The 26,865-nt window shown below is 44.1% G+C and overlaps 1 protein-coding gene across 1 annotated transcript; it reads right to left on the bottom strand.

The window, feature by feature from the left end:
* Positions 1–857: 857 nt before the first annotated feature.
* On the bottom strand, positions 858–24,523 carry LOC122924986 (gastrula zinc finger protein XlCGF17.1-like). Its single transcript, XM_044276534.1, has 2 exons — positions 24,467–24,523; positions 858–1,930 (listed from the first exon to the last, which is right to left on the bottom strand). The coding sequence occupies exons 1-2, from the start codon at positions 24,498–24,500 to the stop codon at positions 1,017–1,019; spliced, it is 948 nt and encodes a 315-aa protein (XP_044132469.1). The 5' UTR covers positions 24,501–24,523; the 3' UTR covers positions 858–1,016.
* Positions 24,524–26,865: the final 2,342 nt, after the last annotated feature.

The raw sequence follows: 26,865 nt of genomic DNA, 5'->3' as shown, positions 1-26,865 counted from the left end.
TAACTTATTATTAATGTGAGGCATTGACCACGTGGTGTAATTATTTTAGTACCTCCATATGCCTCACATTAGTAAGTAACCCCATCGTCTACCTCCTCATATAATGGGCAACATGTGAGGTACATGATGAGGTTATTTACTATGAATATGAGGCACATGTTGGTCCAAATTGATAAAACCTTGCGCCTCACATTAATAATAACTCCATCATTAACCCTTTAGTGACCACCCATACGCCTTTATACAGCGGTCACTAAGGGGCCTTAGGCCGGGCCACTGTTTTTTTTTTACGTGCAACGGGGTCTCCCGTGCAGCGGCGGTCGGGCTCTCACATGAGAGCCGCGGCCTGGCTCTAACAGCGCGGACCGGCAGGAGTGCTGATCCGGGCTGTTTAACAGTTTACATACCGCAGGCAATGGCGCCCACCGCATGTAAAGTGCTGACAGAGGGAGCGGACTCCCTCTGTCTCCCATCTGCACCCCGCAAATGCGATCGCGGGGTGCTGATGTGTGTAAAGGCTGGAAGGGCTCTGATGTAGACCCCAGACCAGTTTTCAGTAATTTCCAGCAGGCTGCACCTTTATGGCGCAGCCTGTTGGTCAATGTAAGAATAGCACTGATTTTAAAATGCAATGCCCTATAGGGTTAATGCATAGCATTTTAAAATGAATCAAAAAGCTGTCTGTTATTGTACCCTTGTGGGACTATTAAGTGGTAAAAAAAAAAAGTAAAAAAGAAAACAAAAAACAGAACAGACCTCCCTACTCAACGTATACAATGTCCCACCATTTTCAATACACATAGACATTTAACATCCCAAAATGGCACGAATTAGACCAGGGGTTCAAGTTAGTCCAAGTCCTTTGTGAACAAATGAGGCCTGGCTGATGAGAGGGCCCATAATCCTGGGGCAAGAGGCTGGTAAACAGGCCCCTCCAAAACCTAGTGGCGAGGTTGGTTTCGCCACAATCCCTGTTACCCATTATGTATCAGTTTGGTATTCAGTAATGTCATTCTTTAATTGGAATCAAAATCAAAGTCTAAATTCTGGAATTGTGATCGTATCCTTAATCTTCTGTGATTTCTCTCATGACTAACAAGATCCGATTTTTGCTTAAAACATTGCCCACATTCTGAACATGAATACAGCTTCTCTCCTCTGTGAATTCTCTCATGTGTAACAAGACGGGATTTCACTGTAAAACATTCCCCACATTCTGAACATGAATACGGCTTTTCCCCTGTGTGAATTCTCTCATGTGCAACAAGACTGGATTTCTCTGCAAAACATTTCCCACATTCTGAACAGGAATATGGCTTTTCCCCAGTGTGAATTCTCTCATGTCTAACAAGATGTGATTTTTGTCTAAAACATTTCCTACATTCTGAACATGAATACAGCCTCTCTCTGTGACTTCTCTTATGTGTAACAAAATTAGATTTAACTGTAAAACATTTCCCACATTTTAAACATGTATATGGCTTCTCTCCTATGTGACTTCTCTCATGTATAACCAGATTTGATTTCACTGTATAACATTTCCCACATTTTGAACAGGAATATGGTTTCTCTCCTGTGTGAATTCTCTGATGTGTAACAAGATCAGATTTTTGTCTAAAACATTTCCCACATTCTGAACATGAATACATTTTCTCTCCTTTGTGATGTCTTTGGTGTGTAGAAAGTCCTGGGCTGTTTGTGGATTCTTTACCACAATTAAACCTTTTAACCCTTTTCTGACTTGTACTTGCGGTAACAATCTGTGATTGGTCCGGAGAAAGTTCCTCATAATTAGGAGGATTATATGACAGATCTGTACTGTGAAGTCCTGGATGTACATTAAGGGTAATGAGGTTTTCTCCTGAAGAGCGCTGCAGGATATCTTCATCTAGTGGTAACATGACATTTTCATATTTCTTACTGGGATTTTCTGTTAAGATAAAAATGAAAAGTTTTAATGTTTTTTTTTGTTGCAAACTACAGTGTAGACAAACCTATAACATTCCAATTAGGCTGGAAGTTGATCCAGCAGGAAGGAGAAGTGTTCATTCATTTGGAATCCATTCCTGACTTTGGCCAAAAAACACTGCACTTGTGATCTCAGCCTTACAAAGCTTCTATAACGTCCTGACAAAGTCCAGGATTCTGGTTTACACCAGGTCATGACTTTTATTACATACAGTAAATAATGACTTAACAAAACAAAAAAAATTGAAAAAAGCCTGACCATGTCTGGAAACGAGCCCTGCTCTCTGCCAACACATTTTGCCTTTCAACAGCAACTAGACATCATTTGAATAAAACAAGGAGCATCATGGTTTGTAGCTGGTGGAGGGGGGCCTAATCGTTAGACCTGGTGAAGTGGGGTCTAATGGTTTGGGTCTGGTGGAGGGAACATCATGGTTTGGAGCTGCGTTGCTGCCTCATGGTCTGGACACCCTGCAACCATTGGGTAAACAACTGGGCAGATTTACTAATCCTGTTTAAAACGTACAGAGTAAATCTAGAGATGCTCCACATTCATCACAGGAGCTTGGGCTGGAGGACAGATCTGCTGCACAGCTACGCAAGTCTGTCTACCTCTATACCACTTAGTGGTTGGCTTTTCTGTCACAATGGAGCATCGTAAGCCCCGCCCCTGCAGAACCTGCCTGTTTCTATATGTGGAACCTTAACATCCCCCCTTTTTGGACAGATTATAAGAGCAGCACAGATCAGTCACTGGTTATCTACCAGCAAGTTCACACATAGAAGATCAGCTGCAGACGCTATCCTGAATGTGGCTTGTAATAATCCATGCACCTGCTGCAGAAACAACCCAATACATGGAAATGTCTACAAAAAATTTATATTGTGGAGAGAATCTAAATCGCACATCCTCATTCCTATACTTCTGATACGACAACTGTTTGCAATTTGCAGCATTTCTTTTGATAAAACATGGCTGTACAGCACTAGTATCAATCATTTGCTGTGCACTATTAAGAGGCATTAGTATACAGTTTGATCAAAGAGCATAGGCCCACTTACCGCGACAAGGTTGCCTCTTTTTAAGTGGGGACCTACTCTAACCATAGCACGGCGTCGTGCGGCGACCACCGCGCCTCCACACCGCTCCAGCAGGCAACGGGATCCAACAGCCACACCGCGGCCCCACCGTGCGGCAGAGCCACCCAGGCCTCGGATCCCATCACTCCACCAGCACAGCACAGAATCAGCGACGGCCACAGTCCAGCGCCGCATGTGAACTGGTGCAAAGGTATCACCTGTTCACAGCTTCTCAGGAACTCCAACCGAGATGTGGTAGGAATTATAAGACCCTTTGCAGACTTCTGCTAATTAAAAGCACCTGTGCCACATGGGGAGGAGTGCTGACTCAGAGGGGGGAAAAAGAAGATAAAGCATATAAATTGTATATTGTGGAGAGAATCTAAATCGCACATCCTCATTCCTATACTTCTGATACGACAACTGTTTGCAATTTGCAGCATTCCTTTTGAATCAGAAGTATAGGAATGAGGATGTGCGATTTAGATTCTCTCTACATAATACGATCTACAATAAATGTGCCCTGTGTGAACACGCTCTAATGCAGCTGGAACATTCTGGGACATGCAGTTACTGCTAGAAGTCACACGTTCAGTCTGAAGGGGATGAGCAGATAATCGCTGAAGTGATGGACAACATGATCACATTTAGCAATTTAACCCCTTAAGGACACATGATGTACCGGTACGGTATGTTTCCAGAGTCCTTAAGGACACATGACGTACCAGTACGTCATTAGTTTAAAACGAGATTGCAGAGCTGCGGGGGTTAATCAGAACAGGATGCCCGCTGAAATCATTCAGTGGGCATCCTGTCACAACGTCGGGGGGGTCTGCAGAATCTGCGCTTTCTGCAGATTCTGATCAGAAATTTTAAAATGGCCAAAATAAAGATTTTTCACCCCTGAATGAATTTATTCCGGCGGGTGATGCAGGGGGGGTTGCAGGCGGTGTGGGAGGCGGGCGGTGCGGCAGGCGAGAACGCGATCCCCCGCCCGCCTCCTCTTGAATATTCATTGGTGTCCAGTGGGTATACCAGAGTGTCAGCATATTGCTGACACTCTGGTATAAATGGCTGACATCTGTGCTGTGATGTCAGCCGTTTAACCCTTTCCATACCACGGTCCGTATGGACCACTGTATGGAAAAGGTTAACAGACAGTCAGGGAGCTCCCTCTCTCTCCCATAGGGGGGCTGCTGTGCCTTTGCAGCCCCCAGACAGGATGGTGTCACAGAGGGAGGGAGCCCCCCTCCTTCTTCTTCCCCGTCTGCTCAGTTGTGGTAGACGGGGAATGTTCCCATGGAAACAGGACGCCTTCTCAGGCATCCTGCTGTCCATGGTGCTTAACAGATCTGTGCTAAAGGCATAGATCTGTTCAGACAAAGTGTAAGAGAAATACAGTGCAGTACACTATATAGTGTACTGTACTGTATTATACAGACATCAGACCCACTGGATCTTCAAGAACCAAGTGGGTCTGGGTCAAAAAAAATGTAAAAAAAAAGTGAAAAAGTAAAAGGTAAAAAAAAATACATTTATCACTGAATAAAAATAAAAATAATAAGAAATACACTACACATATTCGGTATCGCCACGTCTGTAACGACCTGATCTATAAAACGGTCATGTTACTTTCCCTGCACGGTGAACTCCATAAAAATAAAAACTATGAGGAAATTAAAATTTTGCCCACCTTACTTCCCAAAAAAGGTAATAAAAGTGATCAAAAAAGTCGCATGTATACCAAAAAAGTCGCATGTATACCAAAATAGTACCAGTACTCATCCTGCAAAAATCATACCCTACCCAAGATAATCGCCAAAAAAACTATGACTCTCAGACTATGGAAACACTAAAACATGATTTTTTTTGTTTCAAAAATGAAATCATTGTGTAAAACTTACATAAATAAAAAAAAAAGTATACATATTAAGTATCGCCTTGTCTGTATCGATCGGCTCTATAAAAATATCACATGACCTAACCCCTCAGGTGAACACCGTAAAAAAATAAAAATAAAAACGGTGTAAAAAAAGCCATTTTTCTTTCATCTTACGTCACAAAAAGTGTAATAGCAAGCGATCAAAAAGTCATATGCACCCCAAAATAGTGCCAAACAGTCATCTCATCCCGCAAAAATCATACCCTACCCAAGAGATTTGCCCCAAAACTAAAAAAAAATAATGGCTCTCAGACTATGGAGACACTAAAACATGTTTTTTTTTTGTTTAAAAAATGAAATCATTAGGTAAAACTTACATAAATAAAAAAAATTTATACATATTAGGTATCGACGCGTCCGTGACAACCTGCTCTATAAAAATACCACATGATCTAACCTGTTAGATGAATGTTGTAAATAACAAAAAAAATAATAACGGTGCCAAAAAAGCTATTTCTTGTTACCTTGCCTCACAAAAAGTGTAATATAGAGCAACCAAAAATCATATGTACCCTAAACTAGTACCAACAAAACTTCCACCCTATCCCGTAGTTTTTAAAATGGGGTCACTTTTCTGGAGTTTCTACTCTAGGGGTGCATCAGGGGGGCTTCAAATGGGACATGGTGTCCAAAAGAACTAGTCCAGCAAAATCTGCCTTCCAAAAACCGCATGGCATTCCTTTCCTTCTGCGCCCTGCCGTGTGCCCGTACAGCGGATTACGACCACATATGGGGCGTTTCTGTAAACTACAGAATCAGGGCCATAAATAATGAGTTTTGTTTGGCTGTTAACCCTTGCTTTGTAACTAGAAAAAAATTTTGAAAATCTGCCAAAAAAGTGAAATTTTGAAATTGTATCTCAATTTTCTATTAAATCTTGTGCAACACCTAAAGGGTTAACAAAGATTGTAAATACCTTGAGGGGTGTAGTTTCTTAGATGGGGGTCACTGTTATGGAGTTTCTACTCTAGGGGTGCATCAGGGGGGCTTCAAATGGGACACGGTGTAAATAAACCAGTCCAGCAAAATCTGCCTTCCAAAAACCATACGGCGCACCTTTCACTCTACGCCCGCTGTGTGGCCGTACAGTAGTTTACGGACACATATGGGGTGTTTCTGCAAACTACAGAATCAAGGCAATAAATATAGCATTTTGTTTGGCTGTTAACCCTTGCTTTGTTACTGGAAAAAATAGATTAAAATTGAAAATTTTCCCCAAAAAAAAGTTCTGAAATGTTATCACCATTTGCCATTACCTCTTGTGGAACACCTAAAGGGTTAACGACGTTTGTAAAATCAGTTTTAAATACCTGGAGGGGTGTAGTTTCTAGAATGGAAATAGTGAAGAAATATACAGCTCAGTTCAGGTGAAGTATTGTAACTTTATCCCAGTGTTATAAAATCTGTATACAAGTGTAAGTCTACGCGTTTCAGACCTCTTAGATATGTGGGTCCTTCCTCATGACAAACATACATATGAAATAGGAGCACCTCCAGATATATCCCAAACTAACCCCAGGTTGATAGATATCACCTGGGAGGAGGAGACATCAGGAGCTGTTCCCATAAAAATCAACCAAGTTAAAAGAACCCCTTACATGCCAGAAACAAAAACAAACATGAAAAAGAGGCTTAGGTATAAATCCTGACACTAAAACAATAGTGATAAATGGAATTCAGTGTTCAAAGAATAGCAATAATCAAAGGGTAAATACATATAGATAAAAGAAAAGGAAATACTATAATCTCATGTCAGTACTGTAAGATGAGATCGTGGCGTTTATTAAAGGGAACCTGTCACCGGGATTTTGTGTATAGAGCTGAGGACATGGGTTGCTAGATGGCCGCTAGCACATCCACAATATCCAGTCCCCATAGCTCTGTGTGCTTTTATTGTGTAAAAAAAACCGATTTGATACATATGCAAATCCCCAGAGGACGCCGAAGGCTCGGCGAAACATGTAGGGAAGCGGGAGCATCTACATTTTAGAATCAGATAGAGCGGAGTGAGCCCTCATAGCAGAGACATACATGCAACTAAATATAAAGTTGCTGTAAAGATTTAGGGATTTGGGCAAGCCCTGAGAAGTGTATCAGGAGCTATCCCATCCAGTGACATATACTAAGAGGGGTATACAAACATATATAACAGTCTCACCGCTCATTCTGAGGACTTTTAATCATTAATTTAGAGTTCAACTTTTAAATTGAAATAATAAAGATATAAGTTTTATGTACACAAAATAAAAAATTAGTCAGTGGGTGATTCAAGCCACGCTTAGGTCGTACGACCCTTGAAAAAATTTTGTTATATATTGTAATAGCGTGGCCACCTCCTGTAGGACCTATTAGTCTGTTGCACATATGAGTCAGGGACAGGACTCATCTCAGGTTAATTTGCATATGTATCAAATCGTTTCTTTTACACAATAAAAGCACACAGAGCTATGGGGACTGGATATTGCAGATGGGCTAGCAGCCATCTAGCAACCCATGTCCTCAGCTCTATACCCAAAATCCCGGTGACAGGTTCCCTTTAAGCCCATAAGGCTGACGGGATCCCAGCTGGAAGATCCAGAGGGCCTCCCTGTTTAGGAGCTTCCTTCTATGATCCCCCCCCTTTGGCGGTAGATGGACCCTTTCTATGCCTTTAACCTTTAAACAGGACACATCTCCCGCATGTGCAATTGCAAAATGCAGGCTGGCTGCAGAGACATTACGGTCTCTATAATGTGGCACATCAGATATGTGTCTACGTATCCGAATTTTTAGCGGATTAACAGTACAGCCTACGTATTGCAAAGAGCACATGGTACATGTGATAAGATAAACCACATGTCTGGTATTACAGTTAATGTAAGACTGAATATTACATTCCTTTCCACTAATAGTAGATCTAAACATTTTCTCAGTGGTCATATGGTGGCAACAAATGCATTTTTTGTGTCCACATTTAAAACTACCTTTGTAGTGTAGCCATGTGGCTTGTGATCTCTTCCCATCTGAGAAAAAACTCGGGCTGATAATATTACCCAAGGTGGGTGCTCTCTTGGCCACACACTTTATTCCGTTGGACACAATTTCAGACCAATCACCATCAAAATTGAGAACATAGAAATATTTTTTCATGATTCTACATATGGCAGAAAATTCTTGGCTGAATTGTGTAACGAAATAGGTGGCCTGTTTGCTGCTGTCAGTATCTCCCAGTTGTTTGGATATTGCAGACTGCTTGGGAAAAACTGGGGACTGTCTATTCATATTTGAGACCATTTTGATGGCCCGCTCTATATTAGTGCGTGAATAGTCCCTGCGCAGCAGTCTATCAGTTATGTTGGAGGCTTACCTCTCAAAAGCTTTTTGGTCGGGACAGTTCCGACCGGCACGTATCAGTTCGCCCTTAGGGATACTGTGAATGGTATGGGGGGGGGGGGGGGGGGGTGGCATGACTGAGCTAGTAATATAGTATTCCCAGCAAGTTGTTTCCGATATGTAAACGTATTGACTCTGTTGGTGGAAACATTCCCCCTCAGGCACAGATCCAAAAACTGAATCTCCGTTTCATGAGTTTGAAAAACAAATTGTATACAGTCAACCTTGGAATTGAAATATCCGATAAGCTCCGGTATGGACGCCACATCACCAGACCATACCATCAGCAGGTCATCGATGCAATGTCCATACCAGAGCAAGTGGTCCAAAAATGGAGAGGTGTCGATGAGGAGAAAGTGTCCCTCCCACCATGCCATAAAAATATTTGCAATGGAGGGAGAGAACTTAGCCCCCGACACCTGTAGAAAAAAAGCCTCATCAAACAGAAAATAATTGTGCCTGAGGAGGAAGTCCACCACCAGGACAACATATTCCCTGAGTACCTCAGTATAATCACTATAATGCTCAAAAAACCAATTAAGTGATACAATTGCTAGATTGTGGGGGATATTGGTATAAAGAGATGTAATGTCAGCTGTTATCCATGAATATCCCTCCTTCCATTCAAAATCAGAGAAAGCTTGTAACACTGACCCCGTATCTTTTAGAAAACCAGGAATAAGTGGCACCAAGGATTGCAGCAAAGAGTCCACCCACTCAGAAAAACGCTCAGAATAAGAGCCTATGCCAGCCACGATCGGTCTGAGGGGTGGAGGGAATACATCTTTGTGGACTTTGGGTAACGCATGGAAAATAGAAGCTATAGGGTGTTCCACAAAAATGTATTCCTTCTCTCTAATACTGAAGCAACCACATGATAGCCCCAGCTCCAAGAGATTCTTCATTTCAGATTGAAAAGCCCTTAGTGGATTGCTAGACAGTCGGGTATATACTCTAGTGTCACTTAACATAGCGAACACCAGGGATTTATATAAACCCCTGTCTAAAACGACCACAGACCCCCCCCCCCCCCCTTGTCTGCCTCTCTGATAATAATATCTTCCCTCTTCCCTAGGTCACGAAGGGCAGTTTTTTCCACTGGGGTCATATTGGAATGTCCCTGTGCCCTGGTGGTATCATATAAAAGGCATAATTCTTTCTCCACCAGTTCTTGATATTTATCAAGAGCTGGCGATCGAGACTGGATGGGATAAAAATCTCTATTTTGTGTTCTAAAATATAGGGAAGATTTAATGTAGCCCCCCTCATCGCTGATGGCAGTTTGAAGGGAGTTACATTGAACCAGATCAGCAAAACTCATTGTGTTACTATCTAATGCAGGCATAGCATTAATACTAAGAGATTTATTGCTGTGGTTACATACAGAAGCAGCCGAAGGAGCTGTACTGCCAAGTCCCTGGTTCATGTCAGAGTCCGGTAAAGCTTGCGAGGTGGAAGAAACGGCGGCATCCGGTGCATCTCCCAGAGGTTCCCCCCGAAAATGCTTCCTCAGTGTAAGGTTCCGGGCAAATTTGTTGACATCCAAAATCGTGCGGTAAAGGTTGAAGTGATGTGTGGGTGAGAACGTTTGTCCCTTTTTTAGAACCTTAACCTGCTGAGATGTAATAATGGACGCCGATAAATTGAGGACTTGTATGTCCTCGATTATCTTTTCTGCCTGGACGGGTAGCAGTGGTTTCTTCCGGTGCCTCCGACCTGCCCTCCGTTTTTTTATTCCTTTTTATGTTGTGCCATGGATGTCACACGGAGGTTGGGATCTTTCTCCATGTTGTTAACGGGGAGGTCGGTGGCCTCAGGTGAGGACTCCTGTGAGTCACGTTCAGTGGAGCTGAATGATACTCTGCTTGTTCTTTTTTGCCTTGAGCGGGATCTCCGTAAAATAGAGCGTGGTGTATTAGTACGAGCTTCTGCCCAGGTGTAAACTGTATTATTGCTATAATCAAGTAAGTCCCTATTGAATTTACTTTGTTTGAACAGCATGAGATCCTCTTCTACTTTCTCGAGGTTGCTCTTTAGTTGGTTATCTGCTTCAACAAAAGTCGGCATATTTGAATGGACTGACAATAGATATTGTGCTGTTTTAATTTCATCCCTCAAGTTGGAGAGAGTATCTTGTTCATGCTGCACTATCAGTTCCATCAATTTAAAAGAGCAATCCGATAGAATAGTTTGCCATTGTAAAATGAAAGAATCTGAATAAACGGTGGTTGGATTTTTCTTGATCCGCAAGTTTCTAGAATGGGGTCATTTTTGGGTGGTTTCTATTATGTAAGCCTCACAAAGTGACTTCAGACCTGAACTGGTGGGTTTTTGAAAATTTCTGAAAAATTTCAAGATTTTCTTCTAAATTTCTATGCCTTGTAACATCCCCCAAATATAAAATATCATTCCCAAATTGATCTGAACATAAAGTAGACATATGGGGAATGTAAAGTAATAACTATTTTTGTAGGTATTACTATGTATTATAGAAGTAGAGAAATTGAAACTTGGAAATTCGCAATTTTTAAAAAAAATTTGGTAAATTTTGTATTTTTTTTATAAATAACTTCATTTTACCAGTGTCATGAAGTACAATATGTGACGAAAAAACTATCTCAGAATGGTGTCACGGAGGTTGTAACAGAAAACAAGATGTTACAAATAAGGATCTGACTGGCTTGATCCGAAACTAAGGAAGAAAAGGGTGACCTCTATTAAAGCCCTGAAGCTCTCCCTGTCTATTCAGCCCATGCAAAGATCTCTATGATAGATAATTACAGTCGAGGCACGAGGGCATGCATGACACCTTAACACCCTATAATAGTGAGGGGACACGACCACCAGCTCCCTACACTTAATACGGAGGGAGTCAGGGTCACCTAGGATCAAGGCAACAGGAAAACACAAATAAATGAACAGACTTATCTGTAGAAGCATCAGTTGCAGCTTGCAGCATCAGCACACTCCAGAAAGTTGTATAAACCGCAAGGTGAGGCAGTATGGGGAGGAGATATATAGGGAGGCAATCACTGCTAATAGATGACAGCTGGGAGAGGGAGGAGAGATGTCAAAACGAAAGCAAAACAAAAGAAGATCATGCAGGAGGTACTGAAGAACGTCTATCAGAACTTCTCAAAGATCTGGTGGTGACAAATGGCCTGGATAAGTCAAAGCATTTTAAAGTTATCACCACTTAAAGTGACACTGGTCACCCGCTATCATTGGTTCCGGGGAGAAAGATTTGGGTCGCTCCCTATCTCCCACTGAAATTTCTACAGCTCTTATGATTCCTCATAAGATATCCAGATGCATCCGCATCCAGGAAAACGGATATAAGATTCTGCTGAGATGGTATAAGACCCCCAAATCTATCTCCCTTTACTCCCCTAGCTGTTCTGACATATGTTGAAGGTGTAAAGCCTCTAAAGGTTCCTTCTTTCAGATCTGGTGGAGCTGCCAAACCATCAAGGATTGGTGGCGCAGAATAATAAGTAAATGCAATCTTATAGGTAAATCTGCTCTAACATGCTCCCCTGAATTAGCTCTCCTGAACTTAGGTATTAAAGGTATGAATAAGTGGCGCTCATCCCTTCTCCTCATACTCCTGGCTGCTGCCAGGTTACTCGTCGCATCCCATTGGCTCTCCCCAGAAGTTCCAGACATGGCCATGTGGATACAAAAAGTGGACCAGATCTATAGGCTTGAAGAGATCTCACACTGGGAACTCCGTTCTAGGTCCACTTTTCTAGCTATCTCGTCTCCCTGGAAACAATTCAGAGGCTTCCTTTGACCCTCTTGACTTTAATTTGTAACTCGACTTATCCCCCCCTGTAGTGCATACATTTCCACTATCTCCATATGGTAATTTTTTATGGCTTTGTGGCATACAATAACCTATTAACGCCCCTTATGTTTCTTAGTTTTGTTACTTAATTATGTTCCACTCACAGTTACTATTACTGTGAATTATATATCTGTTCTCCGCCTGCACTTTATTCTCAGGTCTACCTCAAGCCTAACATATTTAGCTTGCTTCCTATGTATCTTAGGCATATAATATTTAATTGGACTTAGTCTGAATATTGTTTGCAATATAACTCATTGTTACTTATTACATGTATGTGCATACTACTATTCTGTATGTGACCATTGTAAAAACAATAAAAATTGTTAAAAATAAAAAATAAAGTGGTATACCGAACTTCTCAAAGACACTGGTCAGATTTGCAAAAAATGCCCTGGTCCTAAGGTAAAATAAGGCTGTGTCCTTAAGGGGTTAAAGCCAATGCCAGACAAGAATTTTACTACAAATTTTTTCACATTTTATTGAGACAGTCGTACAGGGCGGACATTGCCCATAAACTCCATGTATGATCTACAATATATATACAATGCAGAACACGGATTGTACAAGACGTCTCTGTAGTATATAAATTATTGGAGGGCACTCAATTACCTGAAAACATCCAGCAGGGTATCAGTAAACCTATTTATTACACATAAAATAATCACAGCAATATTTGCTTTAAATATTCGCATAAAACATTCACATAAAAAACACACTATAAAATCATGCACGCATATAATCGCATAGGGGTATGTCCATAAATCCAAATGGTGTACTCGATCCTAATGTAGGGAATCCGAATCTAACTGCAGTATTGATGTACGGTCTTTTTAAGCGATCTTATTTCCGCCTTTGATCACCATGTGTGGCATTTACAGGGAGTGCAGAATTATTAGGCAAATTGTATTTTTGAGGATTAATTTTATTATTGAACAACAACCATGTTCTCAATGAACCCAAAAAACTCATTAATATCAAAGCTGAATATTTTTGGAAGTAGTTTTTAGTTTGTTTTTAGTTTTAGCTATTTTAGGGGGATATCTGTGTGTGCAGGTGACTATTACTGTGCATAATTATTAGGCAACTTAACAAAAAACAAATATATACCCATTTCAATTATTTATTTTTACCAGTGAAACCAATATAACATCTCAACATTCACAAATATACATTTCTGACATTCAAAAACAAAACAAAAACAAATCAGTGACCAATATAACCTTTCTTTGCAAGGACACTCAAAAGCCTGCCATCCATGGATTCTGTCAGTGTTTTGATCTGTTCACCATCAACATTGCGTGCAGCAGCAACCACAGCCTCCCAGACACTGTTCAGAGAGGTGGACTGTTTTCCCTCCTTGTAAATCTCACATTTGATGATGGACCACAGGTTCTCAATGGGGTTCAGATCAGGTGAACAAGGAGGCCATGTCATTAGATTTTCTTCTTTTATACCCTTTCTTGCCAGCCATGCTGTGGAGTACTTGGACGCGTGTAATGGAGCATTGTCCTGCATGAAAATCATGTTTTTCTTGAAGGATGCAGACTTCTTCCTGTACCACTGCTTGAAGAAGGTGTCTTCCAGAAACTGGCAGTAGGACTGGGAGTTGAGCTTGACTCCATCCTCAACCCGAAAAGGCCCCACAAGCTCATCTTTGATGATACCAGCCCAAACCAGTACTCCACCTCCACCTTGCTGGCATCTGAGTCGGACTGGAGCTCTCTGCCCTTTACCAATCCAGCCACGGGCCCATCCATCTGGCCCATCAAGACTCACTCTCATTTCATCAGTCCATAAAACCTTAGAAAAATCAGTCTTGAGATATTTCTTGGCCCAGTCTTGACGTTTCAGCTTGTGTGTCTTGTTCAGTGGTGGTCGTCTTTCAGCCTTTCTTACCTTGGCCATGTCTCTGAGTATTGCACACCTTGTGCTTTTGGGCACTCCAGTGATGTTGCAGCTCTGAAATATGGCCAAACTGGTGGCAAGTGGCATCTTGGCAGCTGCACGCTTGACTTTTCTCAGTTCATGGGCAGTTATTTTGCGCCTTGGTTTTTCCACGCGCTTCTTGCGACCCTGTTGACTATTTTGAATGAAACGCTTGATTGTTCGATGATCACGCTTCAGAAGCTTTGCAATTTTAAGAGTGCTGCATCCCACTGCAAGATATCTCACTATTTTTGACTTTTCTGAGCCTGTCAAGTCCTTCTTTTGACCCATTTTGCCAAAGGAAAGGAAGTTGCCTAATAATTATGCACACCTGATATAGGGTGTTGATGTCATTAGACCACACCCCTTCTCATTACAGAGATGCACATCACCTAATATGCTTAATTGGTAGTAGGCTTTCGAGCCTATACAGCTTGGAGTAAGACAACATGCATAAAGAGGATGATGTGGTCAAAATACTCATTTGCCTAATAATTCTGCACGCAGTGTATATAGAGCGAGTTCAATAGCCAAGCATAACGTATATCAATGCAACAGGGAATTCTGGGGCCTCAGCTGCATTAAGATCCCGATATGGATCACTTCACTGGGCAACATGTCCATTCTCTATGTATATATGAATATAACCGCATGTGCAGTATTCAGTCTAACCTGCGGTATTGATTAGATCCAATAGGCACTATAATAAAAATGCGATCAAAACCACTTACTAGCACTTTTCGGTCTAAAGTCTCAAAAATCGACAAGCAGTGACCCCGCTTCATATTTATTGCATCAAGACTGTCACGAGGGTGTCAAGAGCCACGTCTGACTCCGTTATACCCGGGGTCAGGAAGTCGCAGCGGGTGGCTGCGCGCTCTATGTCTAAAGATCACACTGTTTCTTAATGATAGTTTTCTGTGTTTGCCTTACTATCCTTTTTGTCTCACTCAGGGATCCGTAGCTTCTCCTCCTCACCTGTTCTAATTCAACCCGATGTCTCCCAGCCTTTTATTGTTGAAGTCGATGCGTCAGAGGTTGGAGTGGGGGCGGTGCTGTCTCAGGGTCCGTCTCCTGGCAAATGGCGTCCTTGCGCTTTCTTTTAAAAAAAAAAACTATCTGCAGCAGAAAAGAACTATGATATTGGAAATAGGGAACTGTTAGCCATTAAACTAGCATTTGAAGAATGGCGTCACTTTTTAGAGGGGGCAGTCCACCCTGTCACTGTGATTACGGACCACAAAAACATTCTGTACCTCGAATCAGCTAAGCGCCTCACTCCTAGACAAGCTAGGTGGTCGCTATTTTTTTTTACCAGGTTTAACTTTGTGATTACCTATCGTCCTGGGGCAAAAAATACCAAGGCTGATGCATTATCTCGTTGTTTCCCTGGAGGGGGTAATGTGAGTGATCCGGTGCCCATTCTACAAAGAGGAGTGGTTGTCTCTGCTGTACACTCTGCTCTGGAGGGGAAGGTGTTAGAGGCCCAGGGGGACGCCCCGGTCTCTTGCCCCTCAGAGAAATTGTTTGTACCGTTAAACCTGCGTTTCGAATTATTAAAGGAACATCTTAATTCGGCACTTGCTGGGCACCCGGGTAGTAAAGCAACCTTGGAGCTATTGTCTCGTCGTTTTTGGTGGCCAAGGTTGCGTCAGGATGTAATGGATTTTGTGTCTACTTGTTCTACTTGTGCACGCGCGAAAGTCTCTCATACACGTCCTGCAGGGTCTTTATTGCCACTTGTCATTCCAAATAGGCCATGGACACATCTGTCAATGGATTTTATCACTGACTTACCTTTGTCTGCAGGTAAAACAGTTATCTTGGTTGTAGTGGACAGGTTTAGCAAAATGGTACACTTCATTGCGTTACCCGCACTTCCTAATGCTAAGACTCTTGCTCAGGTATTCGTCAGTGAGATCGTTAAGCTTCACGGGGTCCCCTCCGATGTTGTTTCGGATCGGGGAACCCAATTTATTTCTAAGTTTTGGAAAGCTTTTTGTTCCCGTTTGGGGGTACACTTGTCGTTTTCCTCAGCTTTCCATCCTCAGTCGAATGGACAGACTGAGCGTACCAACCAAAACCTTGAGACATATCTAAGGTGTTTTGTGTCTGAAAATCAAGAGGTGTGGTCATCATATTTACCGTTAGCCGAGTTTGCCATAAATAATCGCCGTCAGGAATCCACGGGCAAGTCACCATTTCTTGGTGCATATGGTTTTCATCCCCAATTCTGTACTTTCAAAGAGGGGGGGTCTTCTGGGGTTCCCGAAGCGGAACGGTTTTCTTCATCTCTTTCATCTGTATGGCAGAAGGTGCAAGCTAACTTGAAAAATATGGGAGCCACGTCTGACTCCGTTATACCCGGGGTCAGGAAGTTGCAGCGGGTGGCTGCGCGCTCTATGTCTAAAGATCATGCTGTTTCTTAATGATAGTTTTCTGTGTTTGCCTTACTATCCTTTTTGTCTCACTCAGGGATCCGTAGCTTCTCCTCCTCAGCTGTTTCTTGTCTGTCACTCCCAACCTCCTTATATTCTCCTCTCACACTTCTCTGGTTGCCAGATATAGAGCTTCCTGCCTGGACTTCTATACTGACCCACTGGAGCTGTGATTCCTGGTTGTTGTTCCAAAGTGTTACCCTCCGGATCCCTGTTGGGCTTTTTGTTGTCTCCTGTTGTCGCCCACCTGGGATTATATGTTGTCTGTATTGTCTGTCCTCCCCTTGGTGTTTTCCTTTAGAGTTAGTGGTGCGGACTAGTGTTCCCACCGCCCTATTCACTATCTAGGGCTCATCTTAGGGAAAGCCAGGGTTTTAGGCACGCGATCGGCGTAGGGGTGAGGAACCCGTCTAGGGACGTCAGGGCAGTCAGGTGCCAGCCTCAAGGTGAGATAGGGGTCACCACCTTTCCCTCTCCCTTGGACAGAGCCTCCCCTTTTCCCTCCCTTTGTGTCACGTATGTGATAGGCACGCCGGTCGTGATAAAGACTTCGAGATCCAAAGAAAACGCACTAGCGTTATCTATACGTTTTCTATACCGCCAGTGCATTTTCTACAGCCATCCTGCTGAATAACAATTTGTAAACAAACCCATATAAAAGGTTTTGAAAAACGCACAGTGTTATAAAAAACGCACTTGCGTTATCTGTGCGCTTTTGCGTACATTCATGCTAGATCACAATTTATGGTCTGACCAATATACTAAAACATTACAATCACATTTAAACTCATGAATATTGCACAGAACCATACTCTGGAGATGGGTTCCAGAAGTACCAGAGGGGTGGTCTGGCGGGGAGAGGGGATCCAAGTGCAGCCTCTGATTTGGTGGATGAGAATTTCCAAAAGGAGTGGGATCTGTTCCTAAGAACACAATCTCAAGTTCTGATCCAAATGGTGATCACTAGGAGATCCCAAATGACAGAACAGTTCGCGGACCAGATTTCCACCCTGAGGAAAGAGATAGAACTTTTTCCAGATACAGAGGATGTGCAGAGATGGAAAGAGAGAATTTGCCATAATTTAGAGGGGGAGATCATAAACAGAAAATCAAAAAAACTAAAACATACGGGGAAAAACAAACAGGAAACTAGTAAAACAACAAACACTAATCCCAATGTACAGTCGTGGCCAAAAGTTTTGAGAATTACATAAATATTGGAAAAGTTGCTGCTTAAGTTTTTATAATAGCAATTTGCATATACTCCAGAATGTTATGAAGAGTGATCAGATGAATTGCATCGTCCTTCTTTGCCATGAAAATTAACTTAATCCCAAAAAACTTTCCACTGCATTTCATTGCTGTCATTCAAGGACCGGCTGAGATCATTTCAGTAACCGTCTTGTTAACTCAGGTGAGAATGTTGACGAGCACAAGGCTGGAGATCATTATGTCAGGCTGATTGGGTTAAAATGGCAGACTTGACCTGTTAAAAGGAGGGTGATGCTTGAAATCACTGTTCTTCCATTGTTAACCATGGTGACCTGCAAAGAAACACGTGCAGCCATCATTGCGTTGCATAAAAATGGCTTCACAGGCAAGGATATTGTGGCTACTTAGATTGCACCTCAATCAACAATTTATAGGATCATCAAGAACTTCAAGGAAAGAGGTTCAATTCTTGTTAAGAAGGCTTCAGGGCGTCCAAGAAAGTCCAGCAAGCGCCAGGATCGTCTCCTAAAGAGGATTCAGCTGCGGGATCGGAGTGCCACCAGTGCAGAGCTTGCTCAGGAATGGCAGCAGGCAGGTGTGAGCGCATCTGCACGCACAGTGAGGCGAAGACTTTTGGAAGATGGCCTGGTGTCAAGAAGGGCAGCAAAGAAGCCACTTCTCTCCAAAAAACATCAGGCACAGATTGATCTTCTGCAGAAAATATGGTGAATGGACTGCTGAGGACTGGGGCAAAGTCATATTCTCCGATGAAGCCTCTTTCCGATTGTTTGGGGCATCAGGAAAAAGGCTTGTCCGGAGAAGAAAAGGTGAGCGCTACCATCAGTCCTGTGTCATGCCAACAGTAAAGCATCCTGAGACCATTCATGTGTGGGGTTGCTTCTCATCCAAGGGAGTGGGCTCACTCACAATTCTGCCCAAAAACACAGCCATGAATAAAGAATGGAACCAAAACACCCTCCAACAGCAACTTCTTCCAACAATCCAACAACAGTTTGATGAAGAACAATGCATTTTCCAGCACGATGGAGCACCGTGCCATAAGGCAAAAGTGATAACTAAGTGGCTCGGGGACCAGAACGCTGACATTTTGGGTCCATGGCCTGGAAACTCCCCAGATCTTAATCCCATTGAGAACTTGTGGTCAATCCTCAAGAGGCGGGTAGACAAACATAAACCTACTAATTCTGACAAACTCCAAGAAGTGATTATGAAAGAATGGGTTGCTATCGGTCAGGAATTGGCCCAGAAGTTGATTGAGAACATGCGCAGTCGAATTGCAGAGGTCCTGAAAAAGAAGGGCCAACACTGCAAATACTGACTCTTTGCAAAAATGTCATGTAATTGTCGATAAAAGCCTTTGAAACGTATGAAGTGCGTGTAATTATATTTCACTACATCACAGAAACAACTGAAACAAAGATCTAAAAGCAGTTTAGCAGCAAACTTTGTGAAAACTAATATTTGTGTCATTCTCAAAACCTTTGGCCACGACTGTAGGGACCATAGAAAATGGGGAGAGCATAAGAATAAGGGATCATGTCAACATCCCAACCTCCAATAGATTTGAGGGTCTAGCTTCTCCCCTTTTTTTTAGATGGGACCCCCCCAAACCACAGGGTCAGAAAATCACGCACTCCTTCCCCCCCACGTCGACAAACACGGAACCCCACTATTCGTATGTCCAGACAGGAGTCTTGGAGTATATTCAAGTTTGACACGTTGGCCCCAAAAGGATTAAATGCAGAATTGGAGCTGTTTGGGTTCCTATGATTGAGCCAGATACAGACACATATGGGGGGTTGTCCGGTGGGGACACGGGATACAAGTCAGGCTGTTTTTCCAGCACTTGGATCCCCTCTCCCCGCCAGACCACCCCTCTGGTACTTCTGGAACCCATCTCCAGAGTATGGTTCTGTGCAATAGTCATGAGTTTTAATGTGATTTTAATGTTTTAGTCTATTGTACAGGCCATAAATTGTGATCTAGCATGAATGTACGCAAAAGCGCACAGATAACGCAAGTGCGTTTATTATAACACTGTGCGTTTTTCAAAACCTTTTATATGGGTTTGTTTACAAATTGTTACTCAGCAGGATGGCTGTAGAAAACGCACTGGCGGTATAGAAAACGCACAGATAACGCGAGTGAGTTTTCTTTGGATCTCGAAGTCTTGATGCAATAAATATGAAGCAGGGTCACTGCTTGTCGATTTTTGAGACTTTAGACCGAAAAGTGCCAGTAAGTGGTTTTGATCACATGTTTATTATAGTGCGTATTGGATCTAATCAGTACCGCAGGTTGGACTGAATACCGCACGTGCGGTTATATGCATATATACATAGAGAATGGACATGTTGCCCAGTGAAGTGATCCATATCAGGATCCTAATGCAGCTGAGGCCCCAGAATTCCCTGTTGCAATAAAGGAAGGATATATAAGGAAAAGTGAACATAATAGCTGTCATTACCGCTGAGGAAGGGGCTTGATCCCCGAAACGCGTCCGGTTCATGACAGTAAAAATCTTCTTTAACGGAATTCCAAGGTGCCGATATTATAAGGCAGCCTTCAGGACCTCGTTTGTGCGAATACAAAGCATACAGTCCGGACTTTAGGACCGAATTTACCTATCAGGTCCCCAAAGAGCCGTGCCCATTACGTAGGACGCCGCGTTCGAGACCTTTAGACCACACGGGACGCCGATGTGAGTCGAGCAGGCTGAATAAGGACTTGAATACGGCGGCAGAAGAGGGGTAACGTACTTTGCCCCATGGGGCTACATTGATGCATTTATTTATGCGATGTTGATCATTGATATACGTTATACTTGGCTATTGAACGCGCTCTATATATATGCCACACATGGCGATCAAAGGCGGCAATAAGATCGCATAAAAAGACCGTACATCAATACTGCAGTTAGATTCGGATTCCCTACATTAGGATCGAGTACACCATTTGGATTTATGGACAAACCCCTATGCGATTATATGCGTGCATGATTTTATAGTGTGTGTTTCATGCGAATATTTAAAGCGAATATTGCTGTGATTATTTTATGTGTAATAAATAGGTTTACTGATCCCCTGCTGAATGTTTTCAGGTAATTGAGTGCCCTCCAATAATTTATTTACTTTGCACTTTCCCAATCGGATTTGGGTGAATCCGTGGAGTGAGCACCGGGTCCTTGGAGAGAAGGTGGGTGAACCACTGAATACTAGTATACTTTGAATCTCTGTAGTATAGTCTAATATACCGGCCCGATGGAGGCCAGAAGGACACGCTCTCATCATGTGACTGGAGCCCTATGGACATGACTGACATATAAAGAACACGTAGCCTCTAATGTAATGTGAGAAGAAACTGTGGAGATCCTCCATTACATATCACTGCACACACTTGTATACACTGCACATGACGGCTCTTACCCTGTGATATAAGAGGCTGGTGCTCCTCCATTACATGTCACTGCACACACGTGTATACACTGCACATGACGGCTCTTACCTTGTGATATAAGAGGCTGGTGCTCCTCCATTACATATCACCGCACACACGTGTATACACTGCACATGAAGGCTCTTACCCTGTGATATAAGAGGCTGGTGCTCCTCCATTACATGTCACTGCACACACGTGTATACACTGCACATGACGGCTCTTACCCTGTGATATAAGAGGCTGGTGCTCCTCCATTACATGTCACTGCACACACGTGTATACACTGCACATGACGGCTCTTACCCTGTGATATAAGAGACTGGTGCTCCTCCATTACATGTCACCGCACACACGTGTATACACTGCACATGACGGCTCTTACCCTGTGATATAAGAGGCTGGTGCTCCTCCATTACATGTCTCTGCACACACGTTTATACACTGCACATGACGGCTCTTACCCTGTGATATAAGAGGCTGGTGCTCCTCCATTACATGTCACTGCACACACGTGTATACACTGCACATGATGGATCTCACCTTGTGATATAAAAGGCTGGTGCTCCTCCATTACATGTCACTGCACACACGTGTATACACTGCACATGACGGCTCTTACCTTGTGATATAAGAGGCTGGTGCTCCTCCATTACATGTCACTGCACACACGTGTATACACTGCACATGACGGCTCTTACCCTGTGATATAAGAGACTGGTGCTCCTCCATTACATGTCACTGCACACACGTGTATACACTGCACATGACGGCTCTTACCTTGTGATATAAGAGGCTGGTGCTCCTCCATTACATGTCACTGCACACACGTGTACACACTGCACATGACGGCTCTTACCTTGTGATATAAGAGGCTGGTGCTCCTCCATTACATGTCACTGTACACACATGTATACACTGCACATGACGGCTCTTACATAGTGATATAAGAGGCTGGTGCTCCTCCATTACATGTCACTGCACACACGTGTATACACTGCACATGACGGCTCTTACCCTGTGATATAAGAGGCTGGTGCTCCTCCATTACATGTCACTGCACACACGTGTATACACTGCACATGACGGCTCTTACCCTGTGATATAAGAGGCTGGTGCTCCTCCATTACATGTCACTGCACACACACGTGTATACACTGCACATGAAAGGTCTTACCTTGTGATATAAGAGGCTGGTGCTCCTCCATTACATGTCACTGCACACACGTGTATACACTGCACATGACGGGTCTTACCTTGTGATATAAGAGGCTGGTGCTCCTCCATTACATGTCACTGCACACACGTGTATACACTGCACATGACGGCTCTTACCCTGTGATATAAGAGGCTGGTGCTCCTCCATTACATGTCACTGCACACACATGTATACACTGCACATGACGGCTCTTACCTTGTGATATAAGAGGCTGGTGCTCCTCCATTACATGTCACTGCACACACGTGTATACACTGCACATGACGGCTCTTACCTTGTGATATAAGAGGCTGGTGCTCCTCCATTACATATCACCGCACACACGTGTATACACTGCACATGAAGGCTCTTACCCTGTGATATAAGAGGCTGGTGCTCCTCCATTACATGTCACTGCACACACGTGTATACACTGCACATGACGGCTCTTACCCTGTGATATAAGAGGCTGGTGCTCCTCCATTACATGTCACTGCACACACGTGTATACACTGCACATGACGGCTCTTACCCTGTGATATAAGAGGCTGGTGCTCCTCCATTACATGTCACTGCACACACACGTGTATACACTGCACATGAAAGGTCTTACCTTGTGATATAAGAGGCTGGTGCTCCTCCATTACATGTCACTGCACACACGTGTATACACTGCACATGACGGGTCTTACCTTGTGATATAAGAGGCTGGTGCTCCTCCATTACATGTCACTGCACACACGTGTATACACTGCACATGATGGCTCTTACCCTGTGATATAAGAGGCTGGTGCTCCTCCATTACATGTCACTGCACACACATGTATACACTGCACATGACGGCTCTTACCTTGTGATATAAGAGGCTGGTGCTCCTCCATTACATGTCACTGCACACACGTGTATACACTGCACATGACGGCTCTTACCTTGTGATATAAGAGGCTGGTGCTCCTCCATTACATATCACCGCACACACGTGTATACACTGCACATGAAGGCTCTTACCCTGTGATATAAGAGGCTGGTGCTCCTCCATTACATGTCACTGCACACACGTGTATACACTGCACATGACGGCTCTTACCTTGTGATATAAGAGGCTGGTGCTCCTCCATTACATGTCACTGCACACACGTGTATACACTGCACATGACGCCTCTTACCTTGTGATATAAGAGGCTGGTGCTCCTCCATTACATGTCACTGCACACACTGCACATGACGGCTCTTACCTTGTGATATAAGAGGCTGGTGCTCCTCCATTACATGTCACTGCACACACGTGTATACACTGCACATGACGGCTCTTACCTTGTGATATAAGAGGCTGGTGCTCCTCCATTACATGTCACTGCACACACATGTATACACTGCACATGACGGCTCTTACCTTGTGATATTAGAGGCTGGGCTCCTCCATTACATGTCACTGCACACACGTGTATACACTGCACATGAAAGGTCTTAACTTGTGATATAAGAGGCTGGTGCTCCTCCATTACATGTCACTGCACACACGTGTATACACTGCACATGACGGGTCTTACCTTGTGATATAAGAGGCTGGTGCTCCTCCATTACATGTCACTACACACACGTGTATACACTGCACATGACGGCTCTTACCCTGTGATATAAGAGGCTGGTGCTCCTCCATTACATGTCACTGCACACACGTGTATACACTGCACATGACGGCTCTTACCTTGTGATATAAGAGGCTGGTGCTCCTCCATTACATGTCACTGCACACACGTGTATACACTGCACATGACGGGTCTTACCCTGTGATATAAGAGGCTGGTGCTCCTCCATTACATGTCACTGCACACACGTGTATACACTGCACATGACGGCTCTTACCCTGTGATATAAGAGGCTGGTGCTCCTCCATTACATGTCACTGCACACACGTGTATACACTGCACATGACGGCTCTTACCTTGTGATATAAGAGGCTGGTGCTCCTCCATTACATGTCACTGCACACACGTGTACACACTGCACATGACGGGTCTTACCCTGTGATATAAGAGGCTGGTGCTCCTCCATCATGGCCTCCTTGTACAGGTCCTTGTGTCCTTCTATATACTCCCACTCCTCCATGGAGAAATAGACAGTGACGTCCTGACACCTTACAGGAACCTGACAACACAATGACATCGTCATCACCCAGACCCCTCCAGTGCTGTTACTGGAGAATTTCCCAGCATTCCCAGCAGTGTCACCTCTCCAGTCAGCAGCTCCATCATCTTGTGGGTGAGTTCTAGGATCTTCTGCTCATGTATCAGGGGGTGAGGGGGAGGCTCTGTGATGGGGGGAGGGGTCCTGCTCCGCCCTCCTGACTCCTGGAGATGGATGATGGGAGTCACACAGTCCCCCGATGTCTTCTTCACTATTGTGTACTCCTGTGGATGGAGAGAGACACTTAGGGAATAAACCCTTCAGGGGTCATGTGCTCTCCTCCGGCCCTCTCCTCCTGGTACAACGTGCCTACTTACCTTCTCATGGCTCCTACAACATGACTATTGGTCACTGGTCACATGACACATCACTCACCATACTGGGGGCTGATCTTTAGGTTCTCCATCACTTGGAAGGTCTGGAGGCCGTTCTCCAGGACCCTGGACTCTTCCTATCACTTCCTATGATGGATTCTCCTTCCCGATGTCTGACTTGTTACAGAATACAATACAGAGGAGAGAAATCTAGAAAAGTTTACCTCTCCGCTCAGCAGGGAGATGATCTCCAAGGTGAGGTCTAATATTCTTCTGCTGATCTCCTTCCTGTCCATCCTTGGTGGTCGTTCAGGAGAAGAGGAGAGAACTGGAGGAGCTGGAGGCTTCTAGTACTGCAGGCGCCTTTATGAGAAGAGGAGAGGAAATCATCCAGGGGACAAGACCAAATGTCACCTCCAGAACCGCACTTCCTGAGCCTGGAGGGGCCCCGCTTCTCAGAGCCCCCACCACATGGATTCCAGGGGCCCATCATGGAGATCTCTGGTGGCTCCACAGGAGATAAATGTCTGATAGATGCAGGTCCCACCTCTGGGCTGTGCTCAGCTGTGTCCAGAACTCCTAGAGAAGAGACTGGAGAGAGCTGAGCTCAGGCCGGGCCCCCGCTCCATTCATTATCCTCCTGGAGGCAGGGGCCCCTCACCAGGACAGTCAGGGGCCAGTGAATGATGACAACCCCCACCATCCCCACTACTCCTCCCCCATCATACTAAGCTGAGGAGCGGAGAAGGATTCCTTGTGTGTAATGGAGGAGACTCTCCAGAGGTGACATGTCTGAGCTCTCCACCACACTGTCTCCTCACAGCTCATCTTACCTGCAGGCTGGAGGAATGGCTGATACCAGAGAGAACAAGAGCCCTGACTACCGACCAGGACCTGCCCAGTATCTGCTGCACTGCCAGAGCCGAAGGACCTGGGGTGACGTCACTGACATGTGATCAGTGCAGGGGGCGGGGCGGGGCTCAGGAGAGGAGAAGAGGTGAAGGACCTGTGATGATGTCACTGTCATGTGACCAGTGCAGGGGGCAGGACTCAGGATAGGATAAGAGGTGGTGAAGGAACGGAGATGTTAGTCATGTGACATGAGGGGGCGGAGCTTTCTATAGAGAAGGAACTGTAGGATTGAGGATATTTTTTTCTCTTTACAGCCAAGGAAATGCTGGGAGTTGTAGTTCTCTGATATCCTATAATAGCAGTCTGGATGTGCTGGTAACTATAGTTCTCTCCTTTGATTTCTTATGATAGCCTGGACAGGCTGGGAGTTGTAGTTCTTTTCTCTGATATACTATAATGGCAGCCTGGAAATGTTGGGAGTTGTAGTTCTCTCTGTTTCCTGCACATGATTACGGGGGTGGCCATCTTTCCCGATGCTGAGAGCAGCGTTTAGAGAGATGGTTTATAGCAGCTACATGGACTATGGGCACAGTAGACAGGAGAGGATTGTGGGCATGCTTTGTGCACTGAGCAGAGGCCATTGTGCAGGGAGGGGGAGGAGGTAAGCTGTGACACTGATTGTAAATGGCGGATCCTGTGTTATCTATACTGAGGTGTTGAAAATGATAGAATTAGTCTGGCGTTGTATCTCCTCCTGTGAGCGCTGCAGGTCCCTTGTGAAGTGGGTTCAGTTCACACCAGACATAAAAAGCAAGAAGAACGGACGGCGCTGCTCCTCCAGGATCCACAAGCAGATTAGATCCTAGACGACTCCTCCTCCGCTCCTTCTCCGTGCTGCCAAACACTGCTTCTCGTGTGGATTGCGGTACGGCTTCTACACGTTCCGCGTCCTCAGCTTCCCTCCAGGCTCTTCTCTTCCCCTCCAGATCCCTCAATACCATTCGGACCCCTCCAGACTCCTCTGTTCCCCTCCAGACTCCTCTGTTCCCCTCCAGACTCCTCTGTTCCCC

Source organism: Bufo gargarizans, chromosome 1 (genome assembly GCF_014858855.1).
Source record: "Bufo gargarizans isolate SCDJY-AF-19 chromosome 1, ASM1485885v1, whole genome shotgun sequence".
Lineage (NCBI taxonomy): Eukaryota > Metazoa > Chordata > Amphibia > Anura > Bufonidae > Bufo > Bufo gargarizans.
Note: the sequence above shows the minus strand (reverse complement) of the source record. Positions and strands in the feature narration are given on the sequence as shown.